The following is a 17,645-nucleotide window of genomic DNA, read 5'->3' as shown; positions in this document are numbered from 1 at the left end:
GCGTTTGCACTCGCGGGGTCAGGCCTCGCCTTATATCTTCCACCTCTCTACTTTCGTCGGCCATGCCGTAGGATCCAGGATGCCGGGTCAAACGCACCCCATTCCATAATCAGTCTGCAAACACCACATGCCTTAGCGACATGTAGGAGCGCACTCTGCTGTCTAAAGAGCGCTTCGCCGCCTGATCGACTTACTGCCTCTCTGACAGCCAGCCGTCATGTCTCTTCCCGCTCTGTGTCTGCTGGCGTACTTTGTGTACCTCCTCGCACGTGTCTTTTACCGCCTATATTGCCATCCACTATCCCGCTTTCCTGGCCCCAGGATTGCGGCAGCCACAAGCTGGTACGAGGGCTACTACGAAATTGTCCACAAGGCGCAGTACTCGAAGCAAATCTCCAAGCTCCACGATCTTTATGGCCCTATTGTAAGAGTGACGCCTGATGAACTGCACATACGAGACCCATACTTTTACGATCAAGTCTACGCCAAGAACGTCCACCTCGACAAGGAGGGTTGGGACAAGAGGTTTGGGTGTGCAGGCGGCCTGCTGCCGACCGTTAACGCGGAGCAGCACAAGCGACGCCGTGCTGCGTTGGCTCCCATGTAGGTGCTTCAACATGTAGTGCAAGGCACCTCGGCACGATTAACGCCTGTTGTCAGGTTCTCACGCCGCTCCATCCTCGACTTCATACACATCATCCACCGCCATGTCAACACCCTCTCCGTGCGCATGCAAGAGTTTGAGGCTCATGCAGAGCCGCTTAACCTATCCCATGCCTTCCCCGCCCTGACAGGCGACATCATCATGGACTACTTCTTCGGCTTCAACTACAACCAGCTCAAGCATCCTGAATTCGAGTCATTCCATGATGCTTTTATTCGAGTTGGCGGTGTGGGTCACATCGCCACGCAGTTCCCCATGATACTTCCCGTGGGTTATATTTAGCTCATTCAAGATGTGCACAAGTCACACGTGGAACTGACATGGTTTCTGCAGATTCTCGATTGTATCCCTGACCGTATCAGCGGCTGGCTGCAGCCAGCAGTGAAGCCAGTGCTCAAGTTCAAGCAGGTATGCGGCACAGCACTGCATCTATACCGTGTTGAGTCTAACATGCGAGTCAGGATAACCGAAATCACATTGCGCGCACCCTTCAAGGCGAGGACATCAAGTCCAACGATGCGAAAAAGACCATCTTCCAGGAGATCGTCGGCTCCAAGCTACCTGACTCTGACAAAACCCAAAAACGTCTGGAGGATGAAGCGCAAATCATCATTGGAGGCGGCGTAGAGACAACCGCTTTCTCGCTCTCCACAGCCGCGTTCCACATCATCAGCACTCCACGCATATACGAACGCCTGCACAAAGAGCTCGTAGAAGCTTTCCTCAACAGAGATGACCTGGATCTGGCCCCGCTGGAGAAGATGCCGTATTTCAAAGCCATCATCATGGAAACCGCTCGCATGTCATACGGCTTGAGTGCCCGAAATCCCAGGACACATAAGACGCCTCTGCAGTACAAGGAGTGGGTCATTCCTGCAAATACTTGCATTGTAAGTCATTACCCTACTCCATGATCCATCGCATCCAAACTAACTCCCCACTCTCACAGTCCATGACCATCCCCGAAGTCTCGCACGACGAAGCTCTCTTCCCTTCTTCCCGCACCTTCATCCCGGAGCGCTGGCTCAACGATCCCAAGACCGTCGACGGCATTCCGCTGGAGCGCTTCATGGTTTCGTTTGGTCGCGGTACGCGCAATTGTCTAGGTATCAATCTGGCATACGTGGAGCTGTACCTCACGCTGGGCATGTTGTTCAGGAAGTACAGGTTTGAGCTTCACGAGAGTGATGTCAGTGATGTGGAGTTGGGTCATGATTTCTTCATTCCGGTTGCGAAGCTGGATAGCAAGGGGTTGAGGGTCTTGGTTAGGAGCACGGAGGATTGAGGCTTTCTTACTTGCGACCAGAGGAGTTTGTTTTGCAGACTCATTTGACGGGTCATCTTGAGGACATCATTCAATACAGGATATCTAAGAGATGTAACCCTCAGAGAAATACATCTACTTACTTAACCAAAATATCACATCAGCATACCCCCGCCATCCGTCCTAACCATCGTCCCATCAACATTATAATCCCTCAACAACCCCAAAAACGTCTCCGCCACATCCTCCGGCCTCCCCACCCTCCCCGTCGCCATCCTACTCTCCATACCCCGCATAATCTCCTGCTTCTTCTCCTCGCCGTGATGATCCCACATCTCTGTATCCACCGCGCCCGGGCTCACGCCATTAACGCGGATGGGCTTCATATCGAGAGCAAGGTTGCGCACCATGGAGTGCAATCCGCCTGCATACGCACCGATGACACTCCAGTTAGGAATTGGCTTTTCGGATACAGCGCCTGTGGTGATGGTGTAAGAGGATTTGTAGTTTTGAACGAGGTACTGCGGGAGGTGTTTTGCGAGGAGCAAGGGCGCGAAGAAACGGATTTGGCCGGCTGCGAGGATGTTTTGCATCGTCTGGAGATATCGTTAGTCGTGCTGTGTACATCGATACGCGGATGTAATAAGAGGTATAAAGGCATGAACGCACCATATCCCCCAACTTAATATCCGCCAACTTATCCCCCGCAGTAAAAACAACATGGTCCAACTTGCTTTCCGGCATCCTCTCCACCGTCTTCTCCAACAGCGTCTTCAGCTCTTCTTCCAGCGTCTCTGGCTTGCCTAGGTTAACGGCAAGACCCCTGATGCGCGGGTTTTTGGAGTCGGCGGCAGAGGGGTACGCGGTTTTGAGTCTGGATACGGCGGCATCGATGCGAGATGGGTTGGAGGAGCTGATGGTTACTAGAGCGCCGTTTTCGAGACAGGCTTCTGCAACGCTGTAGCCGAGGCCGGATGTGCCGCCGATCACGAGGATGCGCGAGTTGGTCAGTTTGTTGGTGTAGCGTTTTTGGTCGGTCATGGTTTGGGCGGTTGAGGGTGTGTGTTGAGAGATGGGGAGAGTGTAGGTAGTATGCCGGTTGTTTAGTTATTGGTCGCACGATCGGTTTTTGCTGTGATAAATATTGAGGTAGTACAGGCCGATGAAGATAGAGAGCCGTGTATTACACTGTTCCCCACATTAGCAGCATGGTTAGTGGTATATATACGCAGATCTCCACAACGGCATTTGCATCATTGTGCCTGACGTGTAGTTACCGTTGTTATCTCCGCGATGAACAAATCGCGTTGCTAGCTCCTAAGTATATAGCGTGGTTTCTCCACCCGTTTTACTTCTGCTCGACGTCATTGGAAAAAGGTACAAACGTGCCCGTCAATTTCTTGCATGGATATGAACGGAGATAAGGTCATATGTATATGCGGGTATAGCCGTCATGCATTACATCATCACAATTGAGTGTCAAAAAGTGAGCATTGACTTGATTATTCATTTCAACATGCGTTGTATGAGGTATCGTGACCTCGATCAAGAGGGCTCAGTAAGCCGTGCTGATCGTGGGAGCTACTAGGCTGATGCAGCTCTGCAGCGTGAGCACCAAGCGTGCGTGTGTGTTAGGAAGTCTCTCCGAGACCTGAATATGTTCGATGCTGCTTCTCTTACGAAGCTATCGTTTGATAGCCGATCATAGTGTCGTCCACATGGCGTTGATCTGCTTTCGCTTGACCTAGAGTGCTGATTAGTATGCCATGTAACACAACAATGCGCGGAAAAGTATAGAGGGTAGACTTACCAAAGGCGCAACGAACAAGACTCCGACAAACAGTCCAACAACGGTCAAAAGCATAGAAATCTTGTTGAAGCCCTTGCCTAGGATATCGAACGAGAAACTGGGTGCGACCCGTGTTCCGAAGATATCCAAGCCATAGGCAAAGACCAGGCAAGTACTCTCGATTCCACTCTCACTCGTGATAATATCTTCGATACCTAAGACTTCGTACTTGTGGGTAAGGTGCCACTTCGGGTCGAAGTTGATGAGGGGTGTGTACTTGACCAGACCTTCAGACGCTTCCTGCGCAGTAGGCTCACGACCGACGGGTCGGCGAGGGTCAATCACCATGCGTGGAATGCCAACTATAGCGTTGAGTGCGGGTAGAGTGACGAGGAGCTCACGACTGGTGATGCCCTGTCTGGTCTGTGTGACACTCATGTGTGTAATCTCTGCTGGTACTTGATAACTCTGCGATAGTACATAAGGCTTCGCAGCGTCGCCGTTCGAACCCAAAGGTTTCACGGTAGAAGAGTTAGACGAATCGCCCAATGGACCCCTGTCGTCGGGGAGGGGGGATTCGTAAAGGTCAGAGACGACGAGCTGGTAGCCGCGGGAAGAAGCGCCAGATGCAGCATCGATAGTCAGCGCATACGCGAACCAGTTCTCTGAGATAGTGGCTGGAATGGGTCGTGTGGTATCGACATCGTTGTGTGACATAGTATGTAGTACTTGCCCAGATGCAGAATCAAGCAGATAGACGGACGCGGATCGCGCGGACTCCACCACTGTTGTGACTAGGACGAGGTTTGGGTTCAGGTACTTGTACAGTACCCTCCTGTCGCCTAGTACTTTGCCGATAGACGCAACAGGGTCCTTGATCGGGCGAGCGACATAGCTGGCAATCTTCTCCTCGACAGGTGGCGTAAAGCTCCACACTGGTTCGGAACCAGGCTGGCTTTCCAGATATCCTTTCAGAGTGCCGTCCACTAAGGTAAATGCAATAAGGCTTTGCCCCTCAGCAACTAGGGAAGGCTCAAGCTTGATTTTGTCGGAAGTGATGAGGCCACCAGTTGTCGAATTGATGAACATTGACCCCTGGAAGCTGGCGTCTTTTACTTCAACATAGCCGCTGTGAGCCTTGAGAGTCGGGTGTTGGAAGCTCGTGTCGGGCGCGAACTGGCCAAGATCCACGTTCCACATCACCTTACCTCGCGAACCGACATCGAGGGCAGCAAGGCGGCCCGCCTTAGTGGCGACGACAACAAGCTTGTGAAAACCGAAAGTGTCTTGTTGAATATCGTCGACTGTTGTCTCCTTTGTCTTGCCAAGCACACTACTCAAGAGGCGCTGGGGAATGCTCTGCGCCCACGCGGGGAAGTATTGCAGATCCTGGAGATGCCTCTGCACACGGTGGATATAAGCAGAAACAGGGTTGCGATGGCTTTCGTCAGCAAGTGCTTGTGCCAGGGCCTCCTGTTCGGGCAGACCAGCCCAGACTGCGGAGACTGCGCCGGACAAGAATTCGGGCCGGGTCCAAGCGACTTCATCGTTTCGCAGGAGTGCCCACTGTCCGTTGGAGTACAGAACGGCCGATCGCACAGCGCTGGCGGCTCCTGACTTTACAACAACTTCAGATTGGCCATGCACAGGGAAGGCGCCCGCAAGTGCCGGAGAGCCTTTGACAGTCCAGCGACCCAAGACACCGTGCGAGACGGAAGAGAAAACTGTCACTTCATCTTCAGTAATCCTGGTGAAGTAGACGTTGGCATCAGATGTGCTTGTGGTGAAAGTTCCCTTTGTCCTCAGCTCCGGGAGGCTGTAGGCTTTGGAAACGGTTTGCTTGTTGAGGTCGACGTGGTAGACTTCAGCAGAATGGCCGATGGCAGTCTGGTACTCGACGAGGAAGTGGGCGAGCGAATTGATGTGGTTGGGAGCATGGAGAACGATGTTCTCGATGACTTCGTCGCCCGGCGTGTTGAAGGTCGACACAGCCTTGGTGCCAATAATGTTCACCTTCAGCACCTTGTTCGCCTTGTCGGTCCAAGCCAATAGTGGGGCAGCCGTGTTGGCTCCGGCGAAAAGGATACGGTCGCGCGAGGAGATCTCTGTGTCCGAGTTGAGGGTGTACTGGTCGAGCTTCTTTCCTGTGATGGGGTTGAGCGACGTGACTCGGAGCTTGGAGCCTCCAAGCAAGGGCGCGTGGAGGGCGATGTAGTAGATGGTTGTCGGCGAGGTCGAGACCTGAAAAGGCGTGTCTCCGCTGTGGCCTGTCAGTGTCTGTCATATTGCCATTGATTGATATAGCCACCTCGTATCCTCGTATGTCCACTTGACGCGCCCAGTCTTGCCGTCAAGCCTCTTGACGCTGTTGCTGCTGTCGGTAGCCAGGACAATGGCGTCTTTGGCCGCGCTGATGGTCATGCCATCTTCCTGTTCTAGTATCTCCAGATCCTCGACTGCAGCCCCTCCGAGGCTGGTGTCCCACACGAGACGGCCGTCGGAAGCGCTCCATGACGTGACGCGGTCTCCGATAGCGCTGATTACGGTGTCCTGCTCGTTGCCTGAACGCAAATGTCCGCGGTGGCCGGGCTGCGAGGCCAGGTGCTGCCGCCAGACGAGCGCGCCATCCTTGGGGTTGATGGCGCCGATGGTCTGGTTCTGCGATATCGAGTACAGGAGCGATGCCTTGGAGCCCGCATAGGGCTTCTGGAAGAAGGTGGCCTCTGGGGCAGGCAGGCCTAGCAGGGCATAGTGGAAATCAATGTGGAAGGCATCGTCCTCGAAGATGGCCGCAGCCGGCGCGAGACATGCTGCAATGGCGACAGCAGCACTAAAACGCATGGTCGGGTGGAATTGGAGCTTGTCGTCGGCGTCGTCGTCGTTCGGCTCCCATGCGCCCTGTGTCGGCTGCCCTCACACGTCTGCAGTGCCAGGGCGCACGTGCCCGGCCTGCTCCAGATCACGGGACCCTTATTGGATTCCCTGCTCCTTAACCCCAACCGCCAGCCCAGGCTCTTCACGACTCAGTTCAGGCGGCGTCGGGGAAGCGGGAGGCTCTCCATGGGCGATTATTACGTCGACAGGATGCTTGCTCGACAGCCTTGCGAACCCTTCTTGTGCACGACTCGATCAGAGGGCCACGCTATCATAGATTGGAGCTTGTCCCGGCGCCCTGGCTTTGTTTCGCGACTGGCCGCGACGACCTCGTCTCCCTCTCTCTCGCAGCATCTCGGCGCTTTGTTTTTTGGCATAATTACGGGCTGTACGGGCTGCACCCCAGAGCCGAACACCTGGCATATCTCCTGCTAAGCCCTACCAAGTCTACTGCATGCATGTGCCTTTCTTCGCTACCTCTTTGTCGCTGCTTGCTCCCTGATTATCGCGACGCCGTTTCCTTCTCCCACCTCGCCCTTCACGTGACGGAAAAATCTTCCCCAGCCCCCAACCTCGGCGCGTCAAACAGGTGCGTTACACAAACTTGCCCCGCGCATGCATGCAGTCGCTTTGCCTCTGTGGCTCGTCGCCTGCTGCATTCGAGGCTGCTTTTGTCTGATTGGACGTGGCTTGGTTTGGAAATCGATGCGCTGACGAGTGTGGTTGGCCCAGAGCGCAGTACGACGCGCACCGCCGACTCAGCCCTCTGGTACAGACCGACGCAGTGTCCAGGCAGCACGACGAGTCGACTTCCTTAGCCTTTACTAGACGGCGGCGGCTTTGAGCCGCTCATCCCTCTGTGGCACCCACCGCCACAGGAGGCGAGGAGCACTTCTCGTCAATAACCTCCTGGCCTCGCTGCAAGCTGCCCACGCAAATCTGAAGCATGTCGCAACGGGAGTACCACATAGTCGTCCTAGGTTCTGGTAAGCTAGTTAGACACCGTCAGCAACTAGGTCACAACTGACGAGAGTGGCGCCTTAGGTGGAGTCGGAAAGAGCTGCCTAACAGGTAAGGTTACCGCCTCGAGTACTCGCCAACACCACAGCAGCGCTGACTTGTCCACAGCACAATTCGTGCAGAATGTATGGATAGAGAGTTACGATCCTACCATTGAAGATTCATACCGAAAGGTGCTTGATGTTGACGTGAGTGTGCTTCCACCCTCCTGCACTACCCTGTTGCTGACCCGCTGAAGGGCCGTCATGTCATTCTGGAGATCCTGGACACTGCAGGCACCGAACAGTTCAGTGAGTATCTACAGCCGCCCATGCACACGCGACCCATGACTAACCAAAAGTAGCTGCTATGAGGTAATACACCATTCGAGTCCCATACCAGCTTACGACTTACACCCCCATAGGGAACTGTATATGAAAACCGGTCAAGGGTTCCTTCTCGTCTTCAGCATAACATCGGCATCGTCGTTCTGGGAACTGGCAGAGCTTCGGGAGCAAATACGACGAATAAAGGAAGATAGCAACGTTCCCATGGTCCTCATCGGCAACAAGTCAGATCTAGAAGAAGACCGAGCAGTGCCACGCCCACGCGCCTTTGCAATTTCCCGTGAGTGGAACATACCGTACTTTGAAACCAGTGCTCGGAGAAGAGCCAATGTGGATGAAGCCTTTGTCGACCTCTGCAGGCAAATCATCCGCAAAGATCAACAGGAACGGCAGCGCATGGCCCCACCCGATTCACCGAGACCTGGCCCAAGGTCGCGGACGCATACTGGAAGGCCTAAGCGCCGGGGACACCGACCGCATTGTACCATCCTTTAAGTTACGATACCCAACGACGGACGACTGCACGAGTGGCAGTGGGCTTGCTGGTACAGGCGCTGTCACGATTCCCTTCGCATCGCTCGTTCCAAGTTTCTCGGTTTAGATTTTTGGTACCATAGAGGTATTAGATCATCCGCTCACAGCGGCAATTAATCCCCTTCTTCATACGGTTGAATCCATGACGCTTGTGTGCCGTATCTGCGATTGTCTTTGTGTGTTTGCTGGTGGGTGTTGGATTTCTCGTACGCAGACGTAGCATGTGTCCACAACATGTAGTCAAGCAAGGCACGGGAAGAAGATCTGTCCTTACAGCTACCCCCACTTGGCGGATCTGCCAGGTCACTGGATCCGGGTGGAGACATCTCGATGAGGACTACGTATGACGTGTTGGCTGTCAGAGTATGGCAACATGTCTGCTTCCAGGCCACAGTATGCAGCACCGCCAGCGGAGTAGACTCCTCCGGGAACAAGCACCTTCCGGAACCGACCCCCTCGGATCTCAGCTGGCCCTGCATTGCTGCGGCTACCGCCTATCCTCGGGCTGAAACAGGAGCGCGTGACAGCGTAAGTGTGGCTTCTTTGCGGCAAGCGTTTGCGTGCTTTGTTGGGCTGCTGTCTTGAAGCAAGCCGCGGTACACGATCTGACGTCACCGGCGGGGCAATAGAGGGGCATCATTCAGGCACGCAGCGAATGCCAGATGATTGTCCATTCGCCCATGACGCGATTTGCATGATAATCCACGATCGACAGCGGAATTTTCAAAAAGTGCCACTCTCTTGCGTGGGTTTGTGCATTGCATGTGATGGTTCGTGGCTGCGGATACCCCATCGCGCTTGCGTGGTCTGGCCCTCATTCCATGGGCCCTCCTGTGTGACGTCACTCACCACCGGAAACAGTGACGTATGTTTGTTTGCACTCTGTTGGAGCCTAGCGCTCAGCCCTCAGCCCCTCACTAGCCTCCCTCACCTACCCCTCTTGCTCTACATAAATACCCTCACCCGTCTCCCCTTTGCTTCCTCCATCACACAACAAGCCTTCATCACCTCATCTACACTACCACTTCTTCCAAACCAAACCCCTCAAACCCCAAACACTTCAAAATGTCTGCTCCCAACGCCAACACTCCCAACGAGGGCATCGTCGGCCAGGCCGTCAACTCTGTCAAGAACGCCGCCAACTACGTCGCCGAGACCGTCCAGGGCCAGTCCGCTGAGGCCAACAAGGAGGCCAACAAGCAGCAGGCTAAGGGCAACGTCCCTGGCCAGGACTCCCTCACCGACCGTGCCTCCGGTGCCCTGAACGCTGCTTCCGACAAGATGAACCAGGAGAAGCACGAGGGCTCCGCTGAGGCCAACAAGCGCTCCATCTAAGTACTCAGTACTTGAGCACCGGTTCGACATTTCACTTCGGTATGTGGTCCACACCCGTCCTTCTTTGGCACCTCTCTAACAATCACAAGGTTCAGAACGATACCACTATGGTTTAAGCGATGAGCACTACGACTCTCGCCGGGTTCATGATAGCCCCATGATAATGGATATGAGATACCAATAAATCCTTTAACTCTACAAACTCACAACCTTTTTGCAGTGACGCTGTGTGATTATGATACTGGAAAACATTCGTATGAACTTTTGCGTCCATTTGCACATCTAGCACTTCAGCCTTCAGTGCCATTGCCGACCTTTGTGTACTTCCTGGTCACGTCTTCTTTGTACCCTGAGTTCGAAAGTATTCGTGCATCGCTCAAACATAGGCCACACAGTTCCATGGCCGAGTTGTGACACACCATTACTCTGTCCTCAATGAAGTGTGCTAGTATGGAAACATGAACTTCATAAGTTCTCCGAACATATATGTATCATGTATCTCACTTCGGCTACCTCGCGCTTTAGACATATACATAAGCCTACAATGTCATATCTTGACGATCATGAATCACAACACGGATACATAGTTTGGTATAGTTGTTTCATAAGATTGTTCAATGATGTTACCAGTGATACTGCTAACTAAATGAATGCATTGCTCAGGACAGCGCTTCGCGGAAAACAGAGGGTATCGAATGATCAGGGAAATGAGAAAGCCAAGTATGAAAAGAATCCGCAGAGACCTCGTCCGTGTCATCTCCAACAACTCTCTCCTCATTACTCGTGGACGCTGTGGAACATGCAGTGGTGGTGGGGTTCGTGTGGTACGTGGGCGGGGGCGTGGGCGCGGATACATTTGGTAAAGGCGCAGAAATACAACGCTGATTTCGAAAGACCGAGGGATGGTGCTGGTGTTTGCAACAGGCAGTGCAAGGAATCGTGGGAAGAGGAAGAAAACTTCTGGAGTAGTGTGTTGGAGGGTGTGTTGACTGTACGAGCGACGGAGGACGGGTTTCATCCGACACGGCTAGACTGTGAGACTTGGTCGTACCGTCCACGCTGGAACAAGCTCTTGATGTTGACGATTGTGGCCCCTAAGCAACCGTCTTGGGCGCATGAAGCCAGGACGCATCATCGCCGTTTCCGTTGTCGAATTCAAAGCTGATCCGGAACTTCTGCAAACAGCACATCTTGTCAGCACACCTCTCATTCCCAGTCCCTCACGTGAAGGGTAGGATAGGAGTAGGGGCTTTAGACGTGCATAGCGCCACGGCCAGTATGCGTAGTCCTTGCCTTGAAGTGTTTCCAGAACATGATACCCCCAATGACCGCGGAAATGAACCAAAGCAGCATGTTCGTCAGTAGCACCCACACCCCATTCTTCATCCTGGTGATACCCTTGTTTCCCTCTGGGTTCTCCCCAATGAACATCTTGCCAAAGATGCCAAACGCAACGAGATAGCACAGGAAGACTAGCGCATCAACGGCGAAAAAGAACCACGCCTTGATGAGCGGTAGCATGGCGAGGAGGGAGCAAAGCGCACCGAGTGTGCCGCATACAACAGCCCACACCCATTTCGAGTCGACGTATTTCCCTTGTTTGCGCGCATTGTCCAGGTCCACGGCGTAGAGTCCGATAACAGTGAGGCCCATGACGAATTGGAAGAAGCGCAAGACGAGGCGCAGGATGGTTGTTGGGGTGAGGGACGCGCCGAGCGAGGTTCCTAGAGTGGCTTTCTCGCCCCGGAGAGTGCTACGCGAGAGGAATTTGAAGCCCATAGCTGCTAGGACACTGAGCATCTTGCGTTAGCTGGGCTCGAGGACTGGGTCTATATGTGTGTATGGATTGGTGTGAGACAGGTAGATAATGTCTTACCTATTGTAGATGCGATGCGCGACTTTGTAGAGTTTGTCGATTTAAACGTCGTGCGCAGATGTCTCTCTTCGATCTTCGGTGTTTCGCAGAGGATCTCGGTCGTTGGAGTAGTCGCAATGGATAGAGCGGGGAAGAAGAAATAGTTGTGAACCGCGGTGATTAAACAAGTCGTCTCTCGTACTGTGACCGAAACAACACCGCTGCGCTGTAACTTGGGCGTGCTAAACCTCGTTGGCACACAAGGTTTCTTTTGGACCCTGGGAACTTCAGGGTCTTGACAATGTCACCGTTCCCTCTTCCTTCCAAGCGCGATGACGTCGGGGGTTGATCCCGGGGTGGGATGTGGCTTCCAGGGATTAATTAAATCTGTGCACGCGCTCTTTCGGTGCGGATTGGGAAGGATCGGCAAAGAGAAGGTGTGACAGCAAGGCTATTTGGAAGATATGCGATAAAAGGGGTATAGACGCTACTGGAACGATACTGTAGATAGGCAAGGCGCGATAGAAGGGAAGTACCAAGGGAATGTCCCGCGACTGTCAAAGCCGGCGGTGATGAGAATGAGACGTGAGAAGAACAAGATGCGACGCTGGAAACACATAATTCGCCTCTCCATCGCCCCTCTTTTAAATCAGACCGTGAAGTACTTCGTGGCATCGGAAGCGTCAACCCATGCGTTGGCGCCTGACCACACGTCCAGCGCGTTGTGAACGTGTGGTTCTGGTGACCCTGTTTGAGGCGCCGACGCTGACGTAGTGGACCTCAAGTAGCGTTGCGTCGAGAGCAGGGATGTTTCACAATGTGATTCGCTAGCAATACACCAGCATCTGCATCATGAAACTTACCGTGAAGTCCGAGGTAACTTCGCTGTCGCAGGAAATGGCGTTCGACGAGCAACATTGGACTGTATCATAGGTTGACAGTTTCGGCGCCTGAAAGCTATGTATTTCAAGACGTCGCTGCGGTGGCACAAGCGGTATCTGTATGAAGAGTAATATTGTTCTATTCACGGGATCTTAATCACCCACAGTTTGTACCACGCTCACGTACAGTTATCCAGCATGCCAAAGACACAAAAGTGTCTAAGGACTGGAGTACTTGTAGCCATATTGCTCCTTAGCAGCCTTGATCTGCTCCGTGAGCTTGTTCTCCTTCTCCGCAAACTCCTTGTCATCCTTCAACTTCTGCAAGTACGTGTCGTTTCCAAAGCCGCTCTTGCTTGGGATGTCCAAGCCGCGCTGAACTGCAGGTCGTGCCTGTATGCGCTCCAACCACTTCTTCACGTTCGGGAATGAATCGAGATCAATGCCAGAGAAGCGGAGCATGTGGGCCCATCCAAAGCTGGCAATGTCTGCAATGCTGAACTTGTTGCCTACGAGATAGTCGGTGTTGGCGAGGTGCGAGTCGAGGATGCCGACCAGACGTTCGGTTTCGCCTGTGTAACGCTGCATGGCATAGGGAATGCGCTCCTTGGCGAAGCGGTTGAAGTGGTTGGCCTGGCCCTGCATGGGACCAAGGCCGCCGTGTTGCCATGCCATCCATTGTTCTGCGCGCGAGACGTCGAGGGGGTCGCTGAAGCTGAACTTGTGTTCGGGGTCGTAGTGGCGCGTGAGGTACGTGAGGATTGAGAGACCTTCTTGGACAGCGAAGCCACCCTGGTCGTGGTCGACGATTACACTATTTGTTGGCGTCCATGGTCAGTACACGTCTCAAGCGGTTCGTAGGGCGGCATTGCTTACGGGATGCGTCCATTGGGACCGAGCTTCGTGAACCAAGGCTCTTTTTGTGTGTTCTTCGAGATGTTGATGCTCTGCCATGTGTAGTCTTTTCCGTAGGCCTCCTTGAGCTCCTCGAGCAGAATGCTAGCCTTCCATCCATTGGGCGTGCCGAAGGTAAGCAGCTCGATGCCCTTGTCCGCCTTGAGTCCGGTGGGTTCGCCGTCAGCCATTTCGGGAAGTATGCGAAGTAGCGGTTGTGAGCTGTGGAATTGCGATCGGAGAGGTTTGCGCGTTTGGGCAGAGAGACGTGTGAATTGTCGGAGTTGTGAGGAGATTGAGGGTCGGAGTAGTGACATGAAGAGGGGTAGCTTCAGCGCGTTATGGAGGGGTTATATGCGGCCAGATGCATGTGGAGAGCGATTTCTTCCCAAGCTATTGCTTAGGAAGCATCCATGACGTCGTCCTCGTAATACTGACATTGCGCACGCGTGCGCATTGACATGATTGGTAAGTGATGAAATCTTCAAACTCATCGGACAAGTATGAACGGGCGTAAAGTCCTTGAGTCGCGTTCTCTGCTCAAGCTCGCGACGCGCTGTACCTTGTCAGCATCATCATGACTTGCGTGACTAAGCGGCTTCGCGATACACCCGGGCATTGGCCCAAGCCCAACATTGGATATTTCGAACCGAGATATTTCAATCAAACTGGTTCCAACTTCTTAATACAAACTGACACGTTGCACTTTAAGAGATTTGTTCGTCACAGGAAGTTCAAAAAAAATCTGATTGGGATCTGCGCCCGCATCGATGGAATACTCATGGAATTGGTAGAACGCAATTCTTTGGTACTTCTCCGTCGATTTACGAACTACATCGTAATTTCGGCGGGGAAAAACCAAAGAATCGCCTTTTACCAGTTCCATGAGTATTCCATCGACACAGAAACGCATTAATGACCCCAAGATCATTCTGTCTATATCGTGATATACAAGCCTTACCCGACTCTCTTACTATACAGCCTCTCTACCTGCTACCATGCATGCAAGCAAAACTGTCGAAAAACAAGCTGTAGCTCCGCAACGGATGCTCAGTTGACCTTGTATTCACTTCCACCTCCACACCAGCACCGTCCCTCGCCTTCTTTCTCGACATGTATTACTACATCCATACCCCGGTCCTTCAGGAACTGATGCGAGCGCTCACGCACGTCTTCTGGGTCTGCCATGCGGTTGGCAATGATGTGGATTACGCCGAGAATGCGGCGTTGCTTGGGTGCGTGGCTATGGTCGTGGTCGTGGTCGTGATGATCATGCGAGTGTGAATGCGCATGTCCGTGGTCATGGCCGTGGTCGTGAGAGTGTGCGTGGTCATGTGAATGCGAGTGAGAGTGGCCGTGGCTGTGATCGTGTGAATGCGAATGATCATGCTCGTGATGATCGTGCGGATGGTCATCATGCTTATGGCCGCCTCCACAATCATGATCTTCTTTTGCGTGTGCTTCTGCGTGCGCAGCACCTTCGTCCTCGAGCCAAAACTTGGGTACCGTGTATCCGACAACGCCTCTCAATGTGCCCAGTTCGCCCAAGGTATTCCTAATGCTATACTCGAGGTCGTTGGGCAGGCTCAGCATGAGTCTTGCGCCACTCGACTTGACAAGCGGGATCGCTGACAAGAAGATCAGGATCGCGATAATGCAGGACGCAATCGGATCCCATCCAGACCAACCATAGTACTTTGTAAGAAGGGTAGATATGATGACTGCAACAGAGCCAAGTGCGTCGGCAAGGATATGCAGAAAGATTCCCTGCATATTCTCGTTATCGTGGGAATGGCCATGTCCATGGTCATGGCCCTCATGTCCGTGATCATGATCGTGTCCATGGCCGTGGTGCGCATGGCCAAAGGCTACAAGGCCCACGATATTAACGATGAAACCAAGAATGCTGACAATCAAAAGCTCATTGAGGCGCTGGAGTTCGTGGCCTTCCCAGAGGCGTTCAAAAGCGTCGAAGATGATCTCCAAACTGACCAACCTGCTTCTGATTAGCACATACGTGAAGCATACATTAGAGTGACTTACAGAAGGAAGACGCCGTTTGCAAAGCCAGACAGCGTATCGACCTTGCCATAGCCGTACGGGAAGCGGGCGTTGGGGCGCCACTTGCTCATCACTGCTGCTGCAAGTCCCACGGCGAGACCAGCGCAGTCGAAGAGCATGTGGATACTATCCGTGAGCAGCCCCAAGGATCCACTGACGAAACCGTAGAAGAATTGAACCATCATGAAGGAAAGGTTGAGCCTGTTAAAGTTAGTCAAGCTAATTTGGAGTGTAGAGTCTGCGGAGCAGAAAGGAGTGGACATACACGCCAAAGTACGCAATGCGTCGCGAATCTCGCTCGATCAGCACGCTATGCACAATCGAGCCTGGAGTCGCGCGCGCAATGAGGAATGCCGATATCCTAGAATGATTTCCATGAAGATGATGATCGTGATTATGGCCGTGGTCATGACCATGCGAATGCTTGTGTCCTGCATGTCCATGATCGTGCGAATGGGGTACAGAAGAACGAGTGTCGACGGCGACCGCCGCGATTAGCATAGCGCAAACCCAAGGGAACGCGATGTTGAAATGACTAAGAGCCTGGTGTTCCAAGAAGCTCAGTGCGAAGATGAGAATGCCACTCAATCTCAATCCAACCTGCTTTTGACTCCGTAATGATGCGGGAAGTGACAGGAAAACGAGCGCCGTAGTGGATGCAACCGATAAAGTTGAGAAGCCCAGGGTGTGATGCGACAAAGAGGGCGTGGCAGAAGAAACAAGTGAATACAGAATAGTTGTGACAGTGAGTATAAGGCCTGAAGCAATAGTGAGTAGCTGATTCTCGGTACTGTTCACTAGTAGTGAAGAGGGCTTGGGCAGCGATGCGCGAGATGGCTTTTGAGTCATGTATGAGTCTTGACTCTTTGGTCCGGTCATCAATGACCAGCCTGCTGTGGGAAGAGGCGGAGGGACCAGGAGTAGCGATACGAGAAGGGCCAAATAGCCGATCAGGCTGCCTGTGACGTTGCCAGAGGTATATATGTCAGCCGTCATGCCCAAGAGAAGGGCCCCGCAGGTCACCTTCCTGGTCCTCAATGTTCGTCGAATATCGTCCCAAGGTGTGTGTTTCCCTGGCTTCTGGTCTAGGGCACCAATGCCTGCAGCGACTGCTACTAACATGGCTAAGGCTGTCTTCGCTCCTCCTATGTGTAGAGATGCGTAGAACGGCAGTAGGACGCCGAGTATATTGCTTGCCACGCGTTTCGGCGCATTGCTGATATTGAAAGTGCCCTTCTCCTCCTTCCGCCTGTCGAGTGGCTGTAGACTGGAGTTGACTTTGGCTATTACACCGACCAGCAGCAGCGTCCCAGACGAGAGAGCGAGCGCACGTAGTAATGGGAAGCCACTAGTTGCGGTCGCGTATTCGAGTTCGGGCGATTTCTCTGCTACGGCTTCTGATAGACTCGACGGTAGCTCGGAAGGCGGTCTGACGCCGCTGGGGTATGCTAATGCGGCGAAAAGATACGGGAGAGGTATTAGGAGCGCGGTAAGGGCTTCGGGGAGTTCTAGCCATGATCTAGGCAGTTTATTAGCTGTGGTTCTCTTGATCATCTGAGTAGTCCTTACGAAGAAACAGGAGGAGGAGGCACATGCGCTGGAGACTCCTGTATGGGTGATACCGGTGAGAAGCCATACTTCTCAACGGCAGGTGTCTTCCTTGCCGGTGAGCGACCCAGATCCGATTCACCCCGCGCCCGCCCTTTCGGTCTTCCATTCGAGAAAGGCTTCAGCGTGTAGGTGGAATCGTTGGAGCCGGACCTCTCATGCCCGTGCTCATGCTCATGCGCAGGGCTGTTGTACTCGGCATACGGCGAGCGCACAGCGCCCTGCAGATGCCCGTTGCCGTTCATATCAGACCGCGTGTGTCGATGGCCGTGGTCTTTCGCGGGCGATGAAGCGTTCACGGTGCCATTCGAGTACGACGAGGGATCCGGTGTGTACTGTGACGACGAGCGGCCATGGCTGTGTGTGTGTGAGGTGGGCGCGATAGGCAGCGCATACGTCGACGCCATTCGCAACGCCACGTTCGTCCGCCCGCTATGGGGTCGTCTTGACTCGGTGAAGGTAATTGGCCGAGTGGGGCTCGCGATGCGCGATGAAACGGTGCTCAATTGCCTTGAGATGGCGGTGTTGGAGGGGAAAAAG

General features: G+C 53.4%; 8 protein-coding genes across 8 annotated transcripts; 3 read left to right on the top strand and 5 right to left on the bottom strand.

The window, feature by feature from the left end:
• Nucleotides 1-217: 217 nt before the first annotated feature.
• J4E93_003357 (uncharacterized protein) lies at nucleotides 218-1,949 on the top strand (the record flags this gene model as incomplete). Its single annotated transcript, XM_049341296.1, has 5 exons — nucleotides 218-603; nucleotides 661-931; nucleotides 998-1,072; nucleotides 1,126-1,554; nucleotides 1,614-1,949. The coding sequence occupies 5 exons, from the start codon at nucleotides 218-220 to the stop codon at nucleotides 1,947-1,949; spliced, it is 1,497 nt and encodes a 498-aa protein (XP_049202178.1).
• A 134-nt stretch (nucleotides 1,950-2,083) lies between these two features.
• J4E93_003356 (uncharacterized protein) lies at nucleotides 2,084-2,969 on the bottom strand (the record flags this gene model as incomplete). The annotated part of the gene is made up of 2 exons (XM_049341295.1): nucleotides 2,084-2,524; nucleotides 2,598-2,969. 2 exons carry the CDS (start codon nucleotides 2,967-2,969, stop codon nucleotides 2,084-2,086), a joined length of 813 nt encoding a protein of 270 aa, XP_049202177.1.
• Nucleotides 2,970-3,630: 661 nt separating this feature from the next.
• J4E93_003355 (uncharacterized protein) lies at nucleotides 3,631-6,558 on the bottom strand (the record flags this gene model as incomplete). The annotated part of the gene is made up of 3 exons (XM_049341294.1): nucleotides 3,631-3,672; nucleotides 3,739-5,977; nucleotides 6,026-6,558. 3 exons carry the CDS (start codon nucleotides 6,556-6,558, stop codon nucleotides 3,631-3,633), a joined length of 2,814 nt encoding a protein of 937 aa, XP_049202176.1.
• A 1,401-nt stretch (nucleotides 6,559-7,959) lies between these two features.
• On the top strand, nucleotides 7,960-8,432 carry J4E93_003354 (uncharacterized protein; the record flags this gene model as incomplete). Its single annotated transcript, XM_049341293.1, has 2 exons — nucleotides 7,960-7,964; nucleotides 8,015-8,432. 2 exons carry the CDS (start codon nucleotides 7,960-7,962, stop codon nucleotides 8,430-8,432), a joined length of 423 nt encoding a protein of 140 aa, XP_049202175.1.
• A 1,104-nt stretch (nucleotides 8,433-9,536) lies between these two features.
• On the top strand, nucleotides 9,537-9,806 carry J4E93_003353 (uncharacterized protein; the record flags this gene model as incomplete). The annotated part of the gene is made up of 1 exon (XM_049341292.1): nucleotides 9,537-9,806. One exon carries the CDS (start codon nucleotides 9,537-9,539, stop codon nucleotides 9,804-9,806), a length of 270 nt encoding a protein of 89 aa, XP_049202174.1.
• A 1,251-nt stretch (nucleotides 9,807-11,057) lies between these two features.
• Nucleotides 11,058-11,606, bottom strand: J4E93_003352 (uncharacterized protein; the record flags this gene model as incomplete). Its single annotated transcript, XM_049341291.1, has 1 exon — nucleotides 11,058-11,606. One exon carries the CDS (start codon nucleotides 11,604-11,606, stop codon nucleotides 11,058-11,060), a length of 549 nt encoding a protein of 182 aa, XP_049202173.1.
• Nucleotides 11,607-12,761: 1,155 nt separating this feature from the next.
• Nucleotides 12,762-13,627, bottom strand: J4E93_003351 (uncharacterized protein; the record flags this gene model as incomplete). Its single annotated transcript, XM_049341290.1, has 2 exons — nucleotides 12,762-13,356; nucleotides 13,419-13,627. The coding sequence occupies 2 exons, from the start codon at nucleotides 13,625-13,627 to the stop codon at nucleotides 12,762-12,764; spliced, it is 804 nt and encodes a 267-aa protein (XP_049202172.1).
• Nucleotides 13,628-14,486: 859 nt separating this feature from the next.
• On the bottom strand, nucleotides 14,487-17,350 carry J4E93_003350 (uncharacterized protein; the record flags this gene model as incomplete). Its single annotated transcript, XM_049341289.1, has 4 exons — nucleotides 14,487-15,432; nucleotides 15,480-15,698; nucleotides 15,763-17,016; nucleotides 17,067-17,350. 4 exons carry the CDS (start codon nucleotides 17,348-17,350, stop codon nucleotides 14,487-14,489), a joined length of 2,703 nt encoding a protein of 900 aa, XP_049202171.1.
• Nucleotides 17,351-17,645: the final 295 nt, after the last annotated feature.

Source organism: Alternaria ventricosa (genome assembly GCF_023758065.1).
Source record: "Alternaria ventricosa strain BMP 2768 chromosome Unknown scaffold_4, whole genome shotgun sequence".
NCBI classification, from domain to species: Eukaryota; Fungi; Ascomycota; class Dothideomycetes; order Pleosporales; family Pleosporaceae; genus Alternaria; species Alternaria ventricosa.
The sequence above is the reverse complement of the archived record's forward strand: the minus strand, read 5'-3'. Positions and strand labels throughout refer to the sequence as shown.